This window comes from Chlamydotis macqueenii, chromosome 2, assembly GCF_036417535.1.
Source record: "Chlamydotis macqueenii isolate bChlMac1 chromosome 2, bChlMac1.mat, whole genome shotgun sequence".
Lineage (NCBI taxonomy): Eukaryota > Metazoa > Chordata > Aves > Otidiformes > Otididae > Chlamydotis > Chlamydotis macqueenii.
The window spans coordinates 158,313,795-158,336,844 of record NC_141557.1 but is presented as its reverse complement, the minus strand read 5'-3'; the positions used below and the strand labels follow the sequence as shown (position 1 = coordinate 158,336,844).

Sequence of the window (23,050 nt, the reverse complement as noted above, 5' to 3'; positions counted from 1 at the left end):
TAAAATAAAATATGCTTACACACACAGAAAAAGACTATTTTGGTAATAGAATGCCAGAATGATAGAATCATAGAATAGTTTAGGTTGGAAGGGACATTTAGAGGTCATCTAGTCCAACCCCCCTGCAAAGAGCAGGGACACCTCCAACCAGATCAGGTTGCTCAGAGCCCCATCCAACCTGTCCTTGAATGTTTCCAGGGATGGGGCAACCTGGGCCAGTGTTCCATCACTCTCAGTGTAAAAAATTTTTTCCTTGTGTCTAATCTGAATCTTCCTCCCTCTATTTAAAAACCATTACCCTTCATCCTATCACAACAGGCCCTGCTGAAGGGTTTCTCCCCATCTTTCCTGCAGCCCCCTTTAGGTACTGGAAGGCGGCTATAAGGTCTCCCCGGAGCCTCCTCTTCTCCAGGCTGAACAGCCCCAGCTCTGTCAGCCTGTCCTCATAGGAGAGGTGCTCCAGCCCTCTGATCATCAATACATACTAAAATTAATATTTTTTGGCTCATGTTTCCATTTAGGTTGATAGAAATAAATATTCTTTTTTTTTTATTTTGCTAAACCTACATTGCTGGGGAAGAAAAGACATTTCAGAGGAGTGAAGGAGAAAGTGCTGGGCAGCTTAATTGCTTAATCCTTCTTCCATTCTAATTTATTTATTACCATTGCTCATAGTTGCTTTAACTGTGCCAAGCTGGAATGTGTTATCCGAGGTAGTTCTTTCTGGGTGAAGGTAACTAACTTACTGCTCCCATCATCTACTCTTTCAGAAAATCTGATTAAAGTATTTTATTGAAAATAAAAGAAGGGTAATCTTACTAGTGGACCTGTTAGATGAAGGTACCAGTGAGTTGGCTTATGATCACACATATCTTCAGGGGTTTTGGTGAGCTGAATCCTACTATGTATAAAGATGCTCAACATCCTGAAACATCATGAACTGTTAATCTTCTGTTAATTGAAGCTTTAAAAACAACAAAAGGCTTTGAATTTTGCAAAGGAAATGGTCTAGATGAGAATCAATGACAAAAGTCCTCCATGAATCTGTCAAGGGCCAGAAGAGTGACTGGGAGGGAAAAAAGCTTCAGTTTGATGAGAAACAATCTAAAAGGCTAATGATGAGAGATCAGAAATTGTCAGAATTATTTGAGCCATTTCTCAGTGAGTTTGAAGTTGTAAACTTTGAACTTTGTATTAGTTACAGTGAGGTAACCAGAAGGATTCATGGCTGTTTCTCAACCAAGAAAAAATGGTCCTTATTCTCGCTTAGCTGGCAAGACCGCCCAAACAAATAACGTGCTCAATGAGGGAGTGCAGCTTCAGAAATACTCCACTGATTCTCAGTGTGCAAAGAAATAATCATCCAACAAGTGCAGTGCTCTACACACTCTGGTTACTCTTGTCTGGAGTTATTTTTTTTGACATGACAAGACACTTGGGAACAGATAAAACCTGTGACTGGTCTGGTTCCCTCTGACTCACTCAGCAATTGCCTCGACTTGCTGTCACATGTGCTTCTTTCTGCCACTGTGGTGTGGTGCTGCTGTTGCTGCATATTTTTGCCTTTGCTTTTATCATACGAACTCATCCACCTTTGCCTTCAATACTGTAGGTGTCAATTTGTAAGGGTAACCTTGCCTTTCTCTTTTTGTAGGTGGAAGACGCATTGAGTGAGGCAGATTTTCAGCTCAAGTTGGACCTGCACTTTACTGATAGTGAACAACAGTAAGTGCTGATTTAAAGCTCAATTGGTAATGCAAGGGTTTGTTCAACTGGGAGATTACTTTGATGAAGTGAGAGTCTTTTGGAAAAAGGGGCAGCTTTGATAAGTCTTTCCTTTGCCTCAGTGTTCAAGTCTTTCTGTTTCTCCTCTCTGCATGTGAGGAGTGTATCTCATACTCCTCTTAAAAGGAACAATATTTTTTCTCCTTTAGGTGTGAGGTTTTCAAAGATGTTAAGTGTTGCTCTATCTCTGCTGTTGTTAAAGTCAAAGGGAATATAATCACTGACCTTCATGTCAGCAGAGGTTGTGGTTCAGGAATGAGTTTATCTCAGGAGAAAACAAAGTATTTTCTGCCAGAAGATGGATGTATTAACATGCTAAGTGCTTTTCTTGTATTAAGAACAAAAGCTTTCTCTATATTCTAGGAAGAAACAGTATTCCCATTGGATCTGATTTGTTAGAAGTGCATTTCATTCCACAATCTTAGGTGAAGTGCGAGTAGCATCCCTTTCCGAGACACAGTAGGAAGCGTGATCCCAGACATTATTCACTGAATCACAGAAAAGGCTTCCAATGACTTCAGTAGCATTTATGGGGGGATGGGAGGGGGCACAGAGAAATTGTCTGAGCTATGTTTCATGCTAAGACTGTCCTCATGTTATTTTGTTCATATCCATAAAGGACCTAAACAAATTTCAAGAACATGTTTCCTTTGTCTTCAAGATACAAAAAGTGAAAACTTTTTCTCTCAGGCAGGTGGGACTGGACAATTAGTCAGCAGTTGTGATGCTGATGGTTCTAGAAGAGAGAAAAAACAAACATTAAGGGGTAGCCAAGAATAAAAAGACTAGAAACACTGAAGTTATGTAATTGTGCTCTAGCACATACATTTAATTTATGTTATCATCTGAATTATTAATCCAATTTACTGTAAACAAAAGCAATGGTTTTTAGAAAATAATACTATGCAAATCTCAGCGAAACACTTCTTGGAACTAACCATGCACCATACTCAACCAACTCATCATAGTTTTTTTTTTATCTCTGGGAAAAAAATATGGCTTCAGAATGGTCTTTAATCCTGTAAAAGAATTCTTTAGAAGTGAGTTTCACTTGCATTGGGAGGATGTGGTTAGGCATCCTCCAGGTTCACATCTCAATCTCCTGCCCTGTAGGTGACTCAGATGTCATATGGCTGAGTCCACACTAGGAAAGTTATTCTGGAATAATTATAAACAAACTTTAAATTGAAGTATTTTTTTTTTTTACTGAAAAAAAAAAAAGGAGAAGCCAGTCCAACTTGTATTGTTTCTCTGCAGTTTCTTCACCTTCTGTTTTTTTTGGCTTCGTGCAAAAAGTTTTTTCAGAAGATCAGCTAACTGGAAAGGTACTCTGAATATTATCAGCTTTCTCTGACACAAACTTGCTTCTAATTCTCACAGATTGCCTGAGTTGATTGTTCTTACACTAAAATCACAAGTATTGAGCTTTCCTGGCTATGAACACTCAAACAAGCTGAGCAGTTTGCTAACTGCGTTTCCTTCTGCTACTTAGTTCTTGATGTCCACAGAACTAGTCCATAAGGTGGACATCGAGAACAATCACCAGGGGAAGCTGGAATTGCATCACATCTATTTTTCTTTTATACAGTGTATTTATATATATCTCTACACTTGTTATTTATTTTTGTATCTATATGTGTGTATATTTATATTTATATTTATATTTATATTTATATTTATATTTATATTTATATTTATAATATTTGTATTTATGCTGGGCACAAGTACAACACAAGATACTGATTAGTTTGTAAACCCTTATGAAGCCGGGAAGTGATAAAAATTCAACTCAAGCCATTTCCCAGTCTGCTGCCTGTAGAGTGTTATAGGCTGTGACAACTCAAGCTTTCACTAACCCTTGTAAACCTCCTTCTCTTCCAGGCTGAGAGATGTTCCAGCAATCCCCATGATCAGCAGCCGTACACTGTGTCTTCACTTCCACCCCCGGAGAGGTCTGCACCACCATGTTCCTGTCATGTTTGACTATTTCCACCTGTCAGTGATATCCATCACGGTGCATGCATCACTGGTAGCATTACACCAGCCTCTGATCAGGTAAAGGACACAGAAATGTCTGTTGAAAGGCAGAGGAGATTCCTCTTCTGAGTTCATTTGCTCATTGTATAGGAGAAGCAGAGAGGATAGTTTAATTTCAAGTTTTTCTTTGTCCTGAGCTAGGATTCTGGAGATTGAAGTTTAGAGCCAGCCTCTGACATAGGCTCCTTCCCTTGATAAGATACTCAGGGTCTGACTAAAAACTAGCAAAATCTTTGGGAAGAGGTTCGGAAATTTTGATTAGTCTTGATCTCTCTATTCCCCGTCTGTTACGTAAGGAAAGTGAGAATTCTATTTGCCTTGTCTGTTTTGTTTCTTTAGCCTAAAAGCAACTAAGAGCATTTATGTTTTTTCCCCCTTTAGTTCTGTAAAGCATTTAAGACCATTGGACTCTGATCTGATCTGTGGCCCCCATGCATTAGCATAATTCGTTACATGGCTAGAACGAGGCGTGCATGAGTCAGTACTGGATAAGGCTCCGTTCAATTTCTTCTTTGCAGCATCATCTGATTTAACTGTGCAGCAGCATAATACTCACTGCCATGGGGTCTAGGTGTGATTTATGTTATCTGATTTGTAAGGACAAGAAAATAATTCAGAACTCCTTCAAATAAAACAGGGCTGGAGGTCAATATCTTCTAATATTTAGAGCAGGCGAGGGGAAGCAAAGGTCTTTCTGGCAATTTGCTTTGTGTCCAATCTTGTCGTCGAGAGAGATAAAGAGTGCTGAGAGGGAGGGAACTTCTTTGGTCCTGCAGCAAAATGCAGCGTTCAGTGTTGTTCGACTTTCTTTACTCCAGCAAGGCCTTGCTGTTTATCAAAAGACCAGGAGACCCTTACATTTGTCAAATACTGTGCAAAGACCGCCGTGTGAGACAGAAAAGATGAACCTGTACACTCCTTTTTTCTTGAGTTTCTTGTTTTGACTTAATACATCTTTGCTTCAGCTCTCCATTTGTATAAGGGCACTGCTTGTACACAATGCCATAAAATAAGCTAAGATTGTAAAAGGTTGAGTTGTGACAGCGATGTGAGCTGTATTAGCAGATCACACTGACATATCTGTCTTCTGCTGCTGCTGAGATACAGGTAACTGCTGTATCTCCATTTCTGCTATGTGTTGACTTTTTAAACAGTGAATTAGATCGTAACAGACTACTTCTAACCACATAATTTTGCTCAGATAATTTGCCCATTGTTCTGCTGAAAAAGGATGAAAGAACAATAGTTATCAGGCTTAATGACTGTTTTCAGTGCTTTGTTATCCTCTAATGAATGGGGCTGCAGAGACTTGTTACTGTTATTAGGCATGAATCACATGACCAGCAACTGCTCCATAGTCTGATTATTACAGCTTTTAAAATGTGATTTTGTGGACGTTCATGAAGTATACAAAATTTTTAGTTAATGCAGTGGAATGAAGATTTTTGAAAACAAAATGTAGAGTCTCATTTGCCTAAGCCCATAGAATCATTTTAAAGTGTGATACTGAGGATTTATCTTCTTCTTGATAAATATTCAAACCGGAAGAGTCTTTATATAAAACATTCTCTAAACATAAATCAAGGTGAGGACATTAGTGTAAAAGAAATAACAATTCCAAGCATTCTGAAACAAAACCAGCCAACTAAAACTTACTTGTTTTTCTCACAGCTCAGAGCTTTCCTGCTTGTCACTTATCATTGGAGTTTACTGGGAACATATTAAAATAAGACTTCATTGTAAAATCACATCTTTATTGTTGTAACAAGATAGAACCTGAGTGACTGGAAAGTTTTTTGTCACAATATAGAAAAAATAAACACCTGATAGTTACATTGTCTGGGAAAAATATATATGTGGTGTTTCACTGTGTTTTAGTTTGGTACCTTGAACTGTCCCATCATAGTATGAACTTTACATGTATATACATATTATTTCTACACATATGTATATACTTAAATATAAACAACATTAGTTCTAGACCTACCCTGAAAATAAAGATCATGCATTAGGTAAAATTGAAATTCACTGCTGTCTTGAAATTGTCCTGGAAAATAACTTTTCCTGAAGCACAGCTACGTCCTCACATATGTCCTGTGGACTCAGCTTTTCATATTTTGTTGTCTCTCTTGGCAAATTAGATACTCTTCCCCAGATTTCTTCCCTACTGCTTGTATTTAAAAAGTGAAAACAGTAGGGAAACCAGCAAAGCTGATACAGGCCTTTCCCCGCAGGGCAATGTACACCCACAAATGGCTCCTGTTGGGCAACCTTGCCAGGGTGCCTTCATTACCTCCTATTTTTTGACAACTGAACATTTTTATATTGATGTTTGTCCTGTTTAATAATTCTTATATAATAAATATTACATTAGATTTGATACTTTGAAGCCTTCACCAAACTGAGAATGAGTGAAATTCGTGTTTCTGGAATCCTTTGCAGGATTCTGGGTGGAAATGTTGTGGTTCAGCTTCTCTAAAGAGTATAACCCTCAGCTTTTTAATGGAGTCACAATTCATGGCAGCTTCTAATGGCTTTAAGCATTTACTAAGGAGAGGAGAGGCTGGGTAGGAAGGTGATGAGGCAGACTTGCAGTCAACATCAAGCTGTGTGGTGTGGTCGACACACTGGAGGGCAGGGATGCCATCCAGAGGGACCTTGACAGGCTGGAAGGGTGGGCCCGTGCCAACCACATGAAGTTCAACCAGGCCAAATGTAAGGTCCTGCACATGGGTCAGGGCAATCCTAGGTACAAATACAGGCTGGGTGGAGAATGGATTGAGAGCAGCCCGAGGAGAAGGACTTGGATGTGCTTGTGGACAAGAAGCTTAACATGAGCTGACAGTGCAGCCTTGCAGCCCAGAAGGCCAACCGCATCCTGGGCTGCATCAAAAGGAATGTGGCCAGCAGGTTGAGAGAGGTGATTCTACCCGTCTACTCCACTCTGGTGCGACCCCACCTGGAGTACTGTGTCCAATTCTGGAGCCCCCAAAATAAGAAGGACATGGATCAGTTGGAGAGAGTCCAGAGGAGGCCACAAAGATGATAAGAGGGCTGGAGCACCTTTCCTATGAGGACAGGCTGAGAGAGTTGGGGCTGTTCAGCTTGGAGAAGAGGAGGCTCTGGGGAGACCTTATAGCAGCCTTCCAATACCCGAAGAGGGCTTATAGGAAAGATGGGGAGACACTTTTCAGGAGGGCCTGTTGTGATAGGACGAGGGGTAATGGTTTTAAAATAGAGGGAGGTAGATCCAGACTAGATATAAGGAAAAGATTTTTTACACTGAGGGTTGTAGAACACTGAAGCAGATTGCCCAGAGAGGTGGTGGATGCCCCATCCCTGGAAACATTTAAAGCCAGGTTGGATGAGGCTCTGAGCAACCTGATCTGGTTGGAGATGTCTCTACTCCTTGCAGGGGGGTTGGACTAGATGACCTTTAAAGGTCTCTTCCAGTTCTACCTTTTCTATGATAATATGATTCTAGTTACCTCCACCTCTGTTATCTCTACAGCAATCACATTTGGTCTAGATTTTGGATGACCACGAGCACGGTGGGATGCTTTGGGGCTTGGATCACTTCCTCTCTTAGTACTTTGTGCACCTGCATACCTCTGGAATGCTGCTGCAGAGGGGACTCTGAGTGGCTTTGACTTATACTTATGGAGCACAGAACCACAGCTTGTTTAAGAATTCTTATTTTGACCTTTAGAGTTCTTTGACTTCTCTAAAAGACACCCCAGAAGTGGCTGGGGAAGCTGGACCACTCAGGGCCAAATCCAAAACATTGGTTTTCCAGGCAGGAGTGCAGAAACAATGGATAACAGGGATGTAGGTTGCAGTGGTTGCGATAGCTATTGTCTCAACCCAAAACACTGTTCCCTTCACCTGCGTGTTGCTCTGCATCCAAACCCTTCTGCCAGACACAGCAGGACGTTGTCACAGCACTGCTTGCAAAGTACAGGGCTCCAGCTGTGCTGCTGCAAACCCCAGCCCCTTGCTCTCCTGCAGTGACAGCTGCTGTGCAGGGCGGTGGTGTCTTCAGTGAATGCTTTTGGCAGCTGCAGATCATGGAGCAGTATTTTCAGACATTTAGGATGTGAGAGAAACAGAGGAGAATCTAGAACAGGAATTGGCTGGCATGTCTCTTCTAACATGGAAAAGTAAAGAGCTTGCCTCTCGTGACCTCATTTTACCCAGGATGAGAGATGATCCCAGCAAGTCTTCCAAAAGCTAAACAGAAAAAGTGAACAATGTTCAGGCTTGAGAGTACTCCCTTGCTGAATACACTGGCCTTGACAAATTGCTCGAGTACCTTTTTTTATTCTCTTACCTAAGCTCCAGAGGTTAAATGTGAGAAGACGGCTGCAGGAGGAAAGTGAGGAGGACTTTGGGCTTTTGGAATCCAGTTTTCTGGTTTGGATAGATCAGTTTGGTTTCTGGCCTGAGGCGTTGACTTCTCCCTTCTCCCTTCTCCCTGTCACTGGCTTCACAACTGGTCCAGTATATAAGTGGAACCAGCAGCTATTAGCCCAGCACCAGCTGTTAGAAAAAGCACTTTGCTCCAGCATAGTTCAGAATTCAAGAAATATTTCTGCCTTTCCCAAAGGGATACATCCATCTCTACGGTTCACAGGTCTGCATAGTCTCAGACATGCTGCAGGTTCAGTCCCTTTCTCATATTGGACTCATTGAGGAAGCAACAGCAAGAAACATGGTTACCTGCTTCATTAATTCCATCGACCTCTGCACCATTCCTTCCCAAGAGGAGTTAGCATATACTACTCTTTATAAGTAAAAATATAACTTGTAAATAAGCTCTGAAACAAGTACCTGAGTACAGAGTTTCCCTCCCATGCATAGTTTCTGATGCTGAAGGCAATGCCCTGTATGTCATATTTTCTGTCAAGCAGCATGGACAATAGGATCTGGTAGGCATGTCTTCTACTGAAAGTTTATCCAATGACTTCAGATGATTTATACTTTCTTCCCTTGAAAGGTTTTTGGAGATGTAAGAGCTGTGTTTCAGCACCAGACTGCTACTATCTGTACAGACTGGTCTCCCCAAAGACACACTTTGTCTAAGGACTGTGCAGAATGTAGCTCTCTCAATGACCACAGCATCTGAAGACTTACTTTAGCTCTTGGGCTTCAGCTGAAAACATTTTCAACCTGGGGAAAAGAAAAAAAAAAAACCAAACACCAAGGAGGGGGGGAAAAAAACCCAAGACTTGAAATTGCTGAAGATAGCCAAGATCTTTTGTCATAGGCAGTTAGCAAACCTGTTTTCTCTTGTTTGCACAAGTAAGGAGTTTAATTTCCTGAACTTTTTGGATTCTCCTCAACTTTCTCTTCTCTTCCCCACTTTCATACATATGCCTATATGAAAATCAAAGTAGAAGTTCAGGATTTTACTTATTAACAATTCTTAATTGCTCACACCCAAATCACTGTGTGAGAAACAGGAAATCTTGCTGGCATCTGAGATGGGGAAATAATATACAAATTTTGCAGGTGGAGAAACCAGGTCACAGACTGAATTTTTCAGTTCCTAGAGCTTGTTCTGCTCTTTGAAGAGGAAACAGAATCAAAGGGACACGGAGTATTTAAAGGTTTCGGCCCTGACCTGGTTCTGTTCTGCTCCACTGCACCAAGGAATCAGGCCAGCCCTGGGCATCCTTGAACAATTTTATCTTGTCTAAATTCTTTTATTCCCAGGCATCCTCCTGTTCCTCAAAAGCATGACTGATGTATCTATATGTGATTCACACACTGTACTACCTTATGTGTCTTGAATCTGGGTGCAGCCTATGCAGGTCAATTTTTCTACAATTATAAGTGTAGCTGGCACCTACTTATGGGCAGCTTCTATCTGAAACTGCCACAGATGTAATCCTGGGTAGTAAAGTGCATGACTTATTTTCCCTCTCCATCCTATTTGCAAATAAATTAATCTGTAGAAAGAAAATGGCATATTTATGCAGTAAAGTGCTATTACTTCCATAATATCTTTATTAAAAGAATAATATTTTATATTTTTTTCCTCTAAGAACTCTTGCATGATAACTGGTTGATCTCTTCTTTGAATTTTCTTTTATTTGTTACTGTTTTTTACCTATCTGCAAAGATAAACCTCCACTTTGACATGCCATTCTCCTGAGCTACCAGCTGAGAAGTCACATAAGAAAACTTGACTATTCCTGAGTCAAACTTTAAAAATAAACCCCATACTCAAAAAGCAAAGAAAAAAAAAAATCTCTACCCAAAACCAAATAAATATCACCACATGACTTTACCTGCTTTCAAGTTTTATAGCAACTAAGGTTAAGTTCAGGACAAATAAATCAGTATGTTCCAGCAATCAAAATCGGTAAAGATTTCAAAGCAGATTCCTCCACTGACTTTGTTTGGGATCTAGGGAGAGATATATTTTCATTACAAATTTTATTTTAATAAATCTTATCAGTTTTACCCAAGAAGCTTAGAATATTTTGCAGTCACTGACTATAACCTTAGTGAAACTCCTTGTTAAGCGAGAAACATGTCTGAAGGAGCACGATCTGTAAATATCCACATATTATTCTCAAAAATAAATAACAGATCATCCATGTACTCTGTGGCCACATGCCAGTAATAATTTGCCAAAAGCTATATTAAAGTTTTGAGTTAAAACACTGAAGGAAATCAGTGTTGAGCATTACATCTTTCCTGATCTGTGGGAGTTACAAGGAAGTTCCTGGGGAAATGCAAACAGTGCTGTCAGTGGAGAATGTGAGGGTTTGATTCTGAGGTGTGTTATTTCTATGGGACTCATTTATATTTTTCAAATCACTAATATTCTGTGCATAAGGAACTGAGGGAAAAAGAAATTATTTCTCCATAAGATCTGGCCTAAATGGGGTGCAAGTTCATTTCCTGAACTTCCACTCCTTGTTCTGCCACAAGATTATAATTTCTTTTCTTTAGATATGTCATGGTTGTTTGCTATTCTGTTTGATTGATTTTTTACAGTTTGACGATTTCATATAGTGCAAGATATTTTTTTTCCCCAAGCAATATTCAGATCACAATCTCTTTTTTTTTTTCCCTCATTCTACTGAAAACTACAATTAATGAAGATACTAAGTTTTGATTACTAAAAAGTCCCAAAAGGTCTTCATTTTGAAAAGAAAAACAGTGAATGAAAAATTAATTTTTTTTTTTTTCATTTTGTGCCAGCTTAATGTCAAAGAGAATATTATGTTTTGTTAAACTGACCTAAAGCATTTATTCTGAATTACTTCAATAGCCTATCTGAATTAACATTTATCAGAGCCAATCCATTTCTTATACTAGGGAACTGTCATCTCATTTATATGTTAGAGAAGTGTCCACAGAAGATAAAAAACAGGGTATGATTATTTAATATTTTGTGCCATAGAAGAACTAAGAGGTGCCACATTCAATTCTCCAGCAGCAGGTTCAAAACAAACAAAGCGGAGCACATACTACAGTGTGCAATTCATTCCAAAAGATGTTACACAGGTCGAAAGTATAAATCAAAATGGCATGGACAGAAATTCATAGAAGGTAACCATGGCTGCTGGAAATAATTGCCTGATATAACTTCTGAGGCAGAAAGTTCTTAAATTTTGAATGCTGGTATCTTGCAGGCTATACCACAGGAAAAAGAAAATGGACTTTTCAAGGCCGCTTACTATAGTATGTGTCCGTAGATGGCTGCTATAAGAACTATGAGGCTCCTCTGAAGAATTAAGATGTCTCATGGCTAAGATAATCAAAAACAGCTAAAAACAAAAAGCAAAAAAAAAATCTTTCTTTCACTGAAAATATTAATAATTCTGCATACATGTTAATTCTCTAGGACATGCACACATTATCTCTATTGATCTTTTTAATCCTGACTCCAAATAAAAGCTAAGGTTAACATACAGGATGAGGATCTAAATATTGATACTAAATCAATGCTATTAAATAGATGGTCCAAATGGACATGTAAGTAACCAAGATTCAAAAGTCATACAAATGAGCATGGTTGCAGGAATAATTGGGAAAAAGAAATACATTTAAAAAAAAAAAAAATTTAGGAAATCAACCTGTTATTGCTAATAAAAATTGCCTTCAAGTATTATGTACTTCAGAAAGCATTAAGGGAACCTCAGCAGTTTGTAAGCCTTCCAGTTAAACATTCCCTTAACAGATAGACAACATTTTGGCAGGTTTCCCAAAAAAGGTTTTTGTTTTACAGTGCTATGTGAAATAAATTTCCATAAAACCAACAGATTAAAATCCCTTCTCTGCTCTAAAAGCAAAAGATAAATAAATAAAAAAGGCTTTAAAAAGTGCTTTTCTCTCCGTTAAAACCTTCGAAAGCTTTGCTAATATTCAAATTAGGAGGGGTTTTTTTTTGTGTGTGCAGGCAACATTTGTTTAAGCTTCTCTCTCTGATACCACAGCAATCATTTTTTATTTCTGCTTCTTGAGCCTCTCCAGCAGACCAGGGTAGACAACATCATCCAATAACAGCTGAAATTATTCAGAGCAATGTTTATCTCTTGGCTGTTTGAAATTACTTTAGTTTATTTATTCATTTTTGTCTTAAATGTTGCATCTAGGAAAGACTTCATGCTGCTTAGAAGCAGCCAGCTGGAAATTTCTTGGATCACATAAATTACTACATACATAAGCAAGGCCAGATATATGCTAAGGTTTTCTACACCATCCTCCCCCTTACTGGATGTCCTTTTTATCAATATATGAATGCTAGGTGATCTATAACAAGCAGCAGTTTTGACTTCGAGGTGAGGCAGGGTTTTGTGATTAACCTTCTGAAACTAGTCCAATTCCTAATTTTTCCTGAGATTCTTTTTCTGATGTTGCACACATCGCTGAGTTTCCCTATGCATCAGAACCTCCGTTATCTGGGTGATAACAAGTATTGTTGAAACTCTCTTGTGTCTTTAGCATAAGCATATTTTCTTTTGTTCTCTGTTTCTGTACAGCAGCCAGGACTCTTATCTGTCCTTAAAACTTAATGAGGTGTAGATATCCATGAATTATCGCTGATCTGAGCTGATGTGGCCACATGATACATATCTACATAGAGGAATACCCTCAGATTGGAAAATTTTGGCAGAATGAATGGTACCGCCCTGTGGCTTTTAGTTCTGGAACATTATGGTTTTAAAATGTTTGGTTTTTTTTTTTATGGTCCCTACCTTGGAAGCTTTTGTTCTTTCAAGGAGAACACATCTCGTGGGTATGATGTAATTTGGGATGACTGGCTGGGCATCAGGTGCCTGTGGATGGTGATCCCAGTCTGAAAGCTGTAGCACAAAGTCAGTGGCGTTACCTCTGCACTGAGTATGAACAGTGAATGTGTTTTTCTTTTTTCTCTGGAGTTCTTTATTTCAAATCCGTCTTTGCCTACATACTTTTAAAGAACAATTATGGTTGCTTGCATCACCATTTAAACTCAGTAATTTGGCTCATTGTGTTCACCACAAGTAGCCTGATTTCTCTCTTGAAATCTCAATGTAGTTTATGCACAGCACATGTGGGCTTTACCTCACCTAACTTCAGTTGTTTATGAGGCAGTCGTCCTAGCCTCTCTTTATAGTCCACAGTAGAAAATAAGCACTTAGAGGGTGAAATTCATCTGACCTATTTGACATCACTACTTCAGAAAGAGATGACTCATACCCTGGAAATGCCGATTCCTCTCCAGCAAATATAAAAGCAGCCTACATCATTAACTGACTTGCAGACATTTGCTCAGATTAATCCAGAGTAAGAGCCCTAGCTACACATGAGGACTATGGTGGGCTCAGTGCTGAGTAGAATCCAAACAAGATGTTCCACTCTTAATGGGTTCATGCCATAAGACAGGAGATACAGAGATAGGGTCAAAAGTGAACACTGTGACCGTAACAGTCTGCACTGGGACATAATGACCTCAACACTAAACTAACTTAAATACTCTCAAATTTTTGAGGAAGAATTTGGATAACAGCGAATTCATGTTGCACTTGGGTATGAGAGAACACAACCCAAATGGATAGACTGCACCTAGCAAAAGGAAATGCAGTTTCTGGGCTGAAATCTTTTCATTTTGGTATTGGAAGCTTGTGTCATGGGACTGTGAGACATGGGATCTAAACTTCCAATCTGTAATAAAAGATTGGGATGAGGTATAAAAAATATTGATAGTGAAGAGAGATCATGCACAATTCAAAGAGGAAGGGTGATATGGTTAAAGACAGAGAGGAAGATATTGCATCAATCAAGATGCAAGATCGCGAGAAGTTGGATAAGAGTCTTATCCATGTGAATAGATGGAAAGGTTGTATTGCTGAGACATTATACTGGAAAAAAGATCTGTAAGGCAATAGAGAAAGGACTAAGTTAAAGATAACAGTCAAGCCATTGGACTGAATGCCAAGAAAGCAAACTCCATTTGCATCATTTAAGCTAGTGCATACTGAACAATATTCATTTTGAAAGGGAAACGTGGACTTAGAGTGTAAGCTTGATATAAATAAAAGCAGAAACCCTCACCACCAAAACCAAAATTGCAAACATTTTCTAAGCAAGGAAATAACAGTGGGGCAACAATGACTCTTCTCTAACAATGCTGCTCTGATTATTTTTCTTCTCAATTTTTCTTCTATTAGTTTTGCTCGTCCAGGGAAAGGATCATGGCTTGGTAAAGGCAACCCAGAGGCGGGACCAGACCAGTCCAGTATGTCATTAGAAAATCTAGTGTTTGGAGCTGGCTACTGCAAACCCACTTCTTCAGAGGTAAGGAGGATGAACAATGATGTCTTACTTCAATTTGGTCACACAGAGTGTCCACATTATCTGAGAAGAATGTGCCCTACTTTTTACTTCTAGTAGAGGGATTTTGTTGGAAGAAGAACCCTTCAAATATTTCTACTTGAACCACCTGGCACTTGGATATAGAATTCCTGGGTGTTCAACCTCCACCTATATGACCCATTTCAGAAAAGTTCAAGATGTATAGATATATCCCTGATTGGCAAAGACACTTTTAAGGCAGGATCCACCTAAGCAGGTGTCTGCTATAAGGTGAAATTAATTATTCAGTAAAAGATCATTACTTTCAGGTCTTATGTTCAACAGCCAGAGGACTTGAGGATCAAGGATTTGTGAAGGACAGGTTTGTGTCTGGAGTATTGACTTTTGTGTGTGCTGGTGATGGGCTGTTATGCACGTTGCTTTACCCAAGGCAAGTCCCATAGTTAGTGTATGCCTTTGATCCTATTACTTACGGCAGGTGAAGAGAAGAGTTTGTTGTGCAATTTTAATACAAAGTTGTTTGTTTGGAAAATAATGATTAATTGGGTGTTGGGTTTTTTGTTGGTGGTGGTTTTTGTGTGGGTTTTTTTTTTTTTAATGCTAGCTTTGAAGTGTTTTTTTTTTTTTTTTTGTCAGAAATGTTTCCTCAGCTCTAGAAACTTGACCTAGACTCATTAACTTGTTAGGAAATCCTGATTCAAGGATTCTGATTAACATGCTGCCCTCAGCTTCCCTCAACCTTTCCTGTCAAAGCTGTTCTGTTCTGTATAAATATTAAAAATATGCTAGCCTAGAGCGGCTGATGCAGAACAACCAGGGAATTAACTCAGGCTGAGAGAATGTTTGGCCTGAGGCTGCTACCCAAACCATTGGGTCATTGTATGCTTTTGGCAAACAAACTGACCTCAACCTCTGCCTCTCTGGTAGACCGTCACATCATATAAATTTAAATAACTGATTCAGATGTTTGTCTTTGTAGACTAATCTCTGTACATCTGTGTGCATCACACAAGAGAGAGGCTTCTTTGGAGAGTGGTTCCTACTTTTCATTATCCTCTGGACAAATCTCTGTTGTCAGAAGATGAATGGAAAGGCTAACTCTTTGTTTCCATTTTTCCGTTTACTCTCCATGGAAAAATCTTAGTCTGCTGTGATTAGGAAACCTTATTTCCTTCCCAAATGTTTTCCTTAGCTGCAAACACTATTTTCTACCTATCCCCGTTGACTAGTCTTTGATAGGCTTTTTTCCCCCCTTTTTTTTTTTTTTTAATGACAGCATAATTATTATCCTAGCAGGTGACCTATTACATACCAAAATGAAAGCACTCTATCATGAACTGGCTTTAGGACTCTGCTACCCTGCAGGTTATCATAATGTCACACAGCAAACAAGCATGCTCCACCTCCACGTGGTCAGATGTGCATTTTTTTAGCCTCAGAAACCTCTATAAGTCATGACATCTGTTCTTAATCTGAGTATTTTAATTTAATAGATTGTGATGGCCTTTTTGCATATGCTACCCACGATGTATGATAATGAGCGAAGACTATTTCTCTTGGTTTAATGTAAAGAGTAAAAATCCAGAAAAAAAAATCAAAAAAAGAAACAGCTATGGGGGCTAAACCTAACTTCAAGTGAGGGCCTTGTGAATGACTGCTGATTTATTTGGGAATTTAAATCAAGCCACAAGGGACTGAAGGAAGAGGAGTAATATTATTTCTTACAGTGCTGCAATGCTTTGAATTCAGTCAAGTTTACTTCCCTTTACAAAATTGTAGATTTTATTCCAGGTTGTTTAAATATGTTTCTTAAATGTAACTTCAACTGGACTGTAGACATGTCCAAGTTTGGGAAATTTTGCAATCACCATCAGTGGGCATAAGAGTGGATCCTACCCTTTTCATTAGACGAAAATTGCAGATCTCTCTACTCACTTTATAATATATATAAATAGATTGGACCTTGCCTACTGCATGTCCAAATTAGCAACTGTTAAATAACTTAACTTGAGATGCACCACACTGTATTTTTGCTGCTAAGCTACTCTGATTTGATGTAACTGGTTAAATCTAAGTGAGAACAATAAATATATCTTCTCTTCAAGGCAGACAAAGCTTCACTGGGCAGCAGGACATGGGCAAATGAATTCTGAAGATACTTTTATTAGTTTCTTTTTGTATTGTAAAATGCTGAAAAGCAGTTAATATTGGTCTGTCCTGTTGTTTGTTTTGTTTTGGTTTTTTTTTTGATCTCTGCAAAGCCGAGTTTGGATCCTTCTACTTTTCATGTACATTTCTGTTTTTTCCTTGATCTGAGAAGTCTCCAGGCTTAAGCTATTAAGATGCATTTCCTGTGCAAGTGTCTTCCCTCTGATGTCTTTTCTAGGGAACCAAATCTGACTGTTCAGTTCTCTGTAAGACTGCAAACAATTGAGACTTTCATTATTTGAGGTTTACCTCTAGTGAATAAACCAGAAAGAGCTTTTCCCTTGGCAGTTGCAGACAGATTATTTTTCCAGAATGCTTCAATTTGAACAGAAACTTGTAATGGATAGAGACTCTAAATCATTCTTATTGCACACTTTTCCTCTAAGTCTAGGAGATGCATGGCTTAAAACTCCAGCGAATTAGTGTTTCACTGTGTCTGAGGAACTTAACTAACTCTGCAGCTTATTCAATTTCATAGTTTTGGTGTAAATTCTACAAAGTCATGAAGCAGTCTGGCTCACAAACGTATGCCCTCACTAGTGTCACCATACTCAGTAAATGGACTAGTGGCATGGTGTAGTGGGGTTTATGTGGCAAGGTTTTGCTAGCAGAGGAGGATGGGAGCAGGAGTGACTTCTGTGAGAAGACATCAGAAGCTGCCCCCATGTTAGACAGAGACAATTTCAGCCCACTCCAAGATGGACCCATTGCTGGCCAAAGCTGAGCCCATCAGTGATGTTGGTCACACCTCTGTGATAACGTATTTAAGAAAGTGTAAAAAATGCTGTGCGGAAGATGTGAGAAAGAAGAGTGAGAAAATGAGAGACAAACAACTATGTTGGCACCAAGGTCAATGAAGAAAGAAGAGAGGAGGTGCTCCAGTTGCTGGAGCAGAGATTCCCCTTAAGCCTGTGGTGAAGACCATGGTGATGCAGATTGTCGCACTCCAGCCTGTGGAGGACTCCATGCTGGAGCACTTGGCTGTGCCCTGAAGGAAAGTGTTTTTAGATTTATCCTTATTTCTTATTCTACTTTGTTTAATTGGTAATAAATTAAATTAATTCCCCCAAGTGCAGTCTGTTTTGTCTGTGACAGTAATTGACAAGGGATCTCCCCGTCCTTAACTTGACCCATGAGCTTTTTGTTGTATTTTTCTCCCTCTGTCCTATTGAAGAAGGGGAGTGAGTGATAGAGCGGTTTGGTGGGCACCTGACAGCTAGCCTAGGTCAATCCATAACTCATGGTTCAGGCAAGATTTGAACACACAGCTTCAGTAGAGTAGTGACTGGATTTACAGTAGTGCTAAGTCCTCAGGAAAGCCAGAATTGTGGTGAAATCTGATTTTAGTACTACTAAGTCATGCTTTTCAGAGATCTCTTGAATATAGAGTAGAGGACTCTTATTGTGATGTGTTATCTCTAACTCATACATCCCATTTTACCTCTTTCTTCCTCATAAAACACAGGTGCATCAGACAGCTAATTTTCTTTTTAGGCTTATAGATTGACTGTGCAAATTCTCATCTAGTTTATGTAGTTGATTTGCTTTTTCCTTACTGAAAACACAAGTATCTGCCTTCATTTCTAAAGAAAGCCTGTATCAATCATCAGCTTCTGTTGCCGCTTCTTGAGCTAATCTTCTGTGCTTGGTCTGCTGAGGTGCCACTGCTTAACGACAGATCCTGAAGGGTCCTTGTTCTGCACTTCTGACTTCTCAGTGCGGAGACTAATTAAATGCCAGCAGCTTTGGACTGTACACGTGCATTTTCCCTGACTCTCTCCAAGCGACTTCTGAACACCACTGACAGTTTCCTCATCTCTTGGCTTAGCAGAGTAGTTATAATAATTAATCCTATTTAAGCCTTGCTGATTTTTTTGAAGTCTTCCACTCTATTCCCAGTCATCTCCCCAGCAAAGAGGAATCTTCTCTTTCTACATTCCTCCTTCCCTCCCTCTCTAATATTTTTTTTCTCTATCTATACTGCAGTTTTCCTTTCAGGCACAATTAAGACAACTAAGATATTTCTTATTGAAATATTTTTTTTTGTTATTAGATAAATATGAAGGAAGATGTTTTTTGTGGCCAAAAAAAAACTAGTAGAGAATAAGAAAATGTGCTAGTAGTTTCTCAAGCTCTCCTCAGCCCATAACCTGTACTCACAGGGAATATATATCACAGTACATTTAACAAGATGTTCAATATAGGACCATATATACTGCAGGCTTGGGAGATCTAGGGGGATGAAACAGACTCATGATCTGTGTGTGACTGGCTTCCCTCAGGGGCATCTGAATTCCCCTTCGGGTTTGCTAAATTGCTTTTCCCTGTGAGGAAGTTCAAGGGGTTGTTTTTGGATGTTACAAGGTCTGTATCTGAACGTCACACTGACTCATGTTTTCAGGTGATCTCAGCAGCCCTAAGAGATGGACACTGAAAAATATCTACAAATCCTACATCTTCAATAAATAAAAAGAAAATATTCCTTGTAGAACTGAAAATTGAATGGTCACTTACTCTTCAGGAGTTTTATGCCCTACTCTGTGCCATGCACCTCTTTTATATCCACTGTTGCTGAGTTGTTTTAATGTCTTTGTAATGTTGTACATCACATGCCTGCTGTGTTATAATCAAGTTGAGTCAATGGCATACTGGGGCTTATTAATAAATTGTACTCACAGTAATCTTATTTTCATTTGGATAGCAGTTGCACTGCAGATAATTTGACTTATAAGTAACCAAATTGATTAATCATATGACTTCCCATTAATAAGACACTGGTGTTTGACAAGAAGTGTTCTTCTTCCATCTAGCATTGATGTAGCTATCACAAAAAGACAGAAAATTTATGCCTGGCATAATACAAGAACTAGGAGTGTCATTCACATAAAATTGCATTGATGATATGAGTTCTTTTCCACAGACAGTTTGCTAATGTTTTCATCTTTTCAGCAACATATGAAAAACCTGGGCTGTTTCAGCCTAACACCAAAAGATTATTCAAACCCGCATTTTTATGTCAGATGGGAGTCATCCGTGTTTTATTTTTCCTTCCTTCTGTATAGTTATGGCTCTTTGACCACAATACTTCACTTTTTCTGCTCTTGAAAGAGGAAGGTTGTACATCAGAGAACAGCCCATGTAGGATCGATTGTGGGAATTGTATGCCCTGAAAAAAAACCTGTTTGCAGCCCAGTGGTGGTTTTAAAGGAACAGGATTCTTTCAGTGTCTTGCCTGTGCAAAAAGGTGATTACTTGTGATTGGAACTCCAGCAGATGTCCAACGTATTATTATTCTGAAATAGTAAAGAGAGCTGATATACTGTTCTTTATAAGGTATAATGACAAGCATCTTCAATCAGTGCGTTTAGGGCACAATTTGTGGTAATTACTGATGAAGTCTTTAATCTTTGTTTGCCTGAAGATAAATGGCTGATCTTTATAAAGAACTAAAAGATTTCCTAGCTGTAGCAGAAAACATAGTAACTAATAATGTGACAATAACTGGTTCCTTTAATCATTGGCATGTTTCTTTTCTGTGGCTCTTACTTTTTCATCTGGCATATCTAAGGTACAGCAAGACAATGATCTCTATTATGATAGAGTTCAAAATCAAGATTAATTTGAGATTAGGCCTAAAACATGATATTGAAAAAGCTTTGCAAGTTTTTAACTGTGGATGTTCAATGAAAATGTCATTAAATCATCTGGAGATTCTTGTGAGACTCCAGATAGAACGATGATGGAGTGAATCACTCATCACTCAGTCACTCACTTCTGTAGTGGATCCTCATGAATTGCTTATATTGGACTGATAATTGGTTCCTTTTGAAAACCTGTAGAACTTTCATAAGAAGTTCAATTTGTCATATATTTTTTTTTGCTATTTTTCTGAAGTGTTTATGTATTGGAAAGAGTCAAACTGCTACATTCTCTTTACAAATCTCCCTGTTTCTCCGCATATCACTGGGAAAAAGTAAATCACACTTATACACTTGTATAACTGAAAAGAAGATTTTTATGGCTAATTTAGAGTAGTTGTCCGTAGACTAGTAAAAATCAGACTGAGCGTGGAGAATTTATTTCTCTTTCACAGCTACTGTTAGAATTATATACTGAAGAACTCATTTGGGTTCCATCACCATAATTTCTTACTTTGGGGCTGAAATCCACTGATGTGGTTTGTACAGTCATTCACTTGACTGACATTCTTTCAATAAAAGTTTTCCCTTTCTACAGACTTCAGCATTGATTTTTGAGAAAATTTATAGAAGGGGGCTTGAGACAGATGTTTCTTTCTTTCTTCCATGAGTGCACAAGCAGCAGAAACAACTTTTCTACTCTTCACTTTAGGAAGTGGACTTGGCTGCTCTCTGTCTTTTGACAGAGCACTCTATGATTCAGTCTTTCTTTTCTCAGTATTTTTTCCCAGTGGTACTTTGTTGAAAAATTATCTTCACGTGCCCTAAAGAACACTACAATAATTCCCACTGACTGATGATGAGAGAGTTCTTGAAAGGAGACCTGATCAACTCTCATAGTTTCTGAGTTGACGGCCTTTCCAACAGGAGCACAAATGCCAACAACAGCACAGTCAAGATCCATCATCTGGAACCTAACTCTTTGCTACTGGCAAGTGTCCCAGACAGTAGCTCGGGGACTGGGGAATGAGTAAAGATATTCCTTTTTTTTTCCAACCACTTTGTCTTGTTTTGTGAAAACAAATCTTCAAGTGACAGCCAGAGCCTGTACCTCTGTTCAAAGCCACTATGCCAGGCATAGTGATCCAAGATTCAGTTTCACAGCTGGTATGAATTATAAGTTCTGGTGCAGTGCTTGAGAGGAACACTTAGAAGCGCAGTCCCTGCAACATTAGCTTCTGCACAAATGACTGCCCTGGCTCCAATGATCTCATGAGTTCTCTGAGGATCAGACAAGTTTGAGCAGAATGACAAAGAGAAAAAAATGGGCTAAGAGAATAGAGATGGGTCTGTGTGTTATGATTCTCAAAAATATTGCCAGTCAGAGGTGATTAACTTTAGAGAAAAGTTTAACCAATAAAGGTAAGGCATTTTTTGAAGCTTCATGGCAAGATACGAATTTTAGAAGCTCTTCAGAACTAGATAACTTCCCTTCAAGTTGATTTGACTTAATTGCATGTTCAGAGTCTGTACTGGAGTGTTTTGATGAGTGGCAAAAAAAATAATTTTGGGGCAGAATTGGGTAACACTTCAAAGAAGCTCTTTGCATCAATAAGAAAGGTGCATATGAATATTCAGGTGAGAATCTGGGTCTAAATATTTATCTAGGGTAAGTTAGACAGAGTCAATATGCATATGAACTTACACTACTTCTTTCACTGGCATGAACCTTCAGAAATCAAGCTTCCAGTCAGTCTGATTTTACAACAATGTTTACTTTTGCTGTTCACAGCTTCATAGTACAGGATTTGAATAGGGTCTGGTGCATTGATCCTATCACTCAGTCACTGTATTATCCCAGGATAGCTACGTGTGTCATGAAGCATGATGTATCATTCATCTGTAGACTCTCATTTCTAGTAAGTCAGATAAGGCCAATAGCCTATTCCCACGATTTTTCCTCCTTGTCAAGTTCATAGAATCATAGAATGGTTGGGGTTGGAAGGGACCTTTAAAGGTCATCTAGTCCAACCTCCCTGCAAGGAGCAGTGTCCAGAGGAGGCCACAAAGATGATCACACGGCTGGAGCACCTCTCCTGTGAGGACAGGCTGAGAGAGTTGGGGCTGTTCAGCTTGGAGAAGAGGAGGCTCTGGGGAGACCTTATAGCGACCTTCCAGAACCTCAAGGGGGCCTACAGGAAAGATGGGGAAAAACTTTTCAATAGGGCCTGTTGTGATAGGACAAGGGGTGATAGTTTTAAAATAGAGGGAGATAGATTCAGACTTGATATAAGGAAAAGATTTTTTACACTAAGGGTGGTGGAACACTGGCCCAGGTTGCCCAGAGAGGTGGTGGATGCCCCATCCCTGTAAACACTCAAGGCCAGGTTGGATGAGGCTCTGAGCAACCTGATCTGGTTGGAGATGTCCCTGCTCCATGCAGGGGGGTTGGACTGGATGACCTTTAAAGGTCCCTTCCAACCCTAACTGTTCTCTGATTCTAAGATCTCTAACTAGATCAGGTTGCTCAGGACTAGGGGTAACGGTTTCAAAATAGAGGGAGGTAG

The 23,050-nt window shown here is 39.2% G+C and overlaps 1 protein-coding gene across 1 annotated transcript in view; it reads left to right on the top strand.

Moving 5' to 3' along the window:
* FAM135B (family with sequence similarity 135 member B) overlaps positions 1-23,050 on the top strand; it is a 194,181-nt gene that overhangs the window by 123,903 nt on the left and 47,228 nt on the right. Inside the window, exons 5-7 of the mRNA XM_086742651.1 lie at positions 1,655-1,725; positions 3,667-3,840; positions 14,493-14,619. Coding sequence (XP_086598777.1) covers positions 1,655-1,725; positions 3,667-3,840; positions 14,493-14,619 — 372 coding nt within the window. The remainder of the gene's footprint in view (positions 1-1,654; positions 1,726-3,666; positions 3,841-14,492; positions 14,620-23,050) is intronic.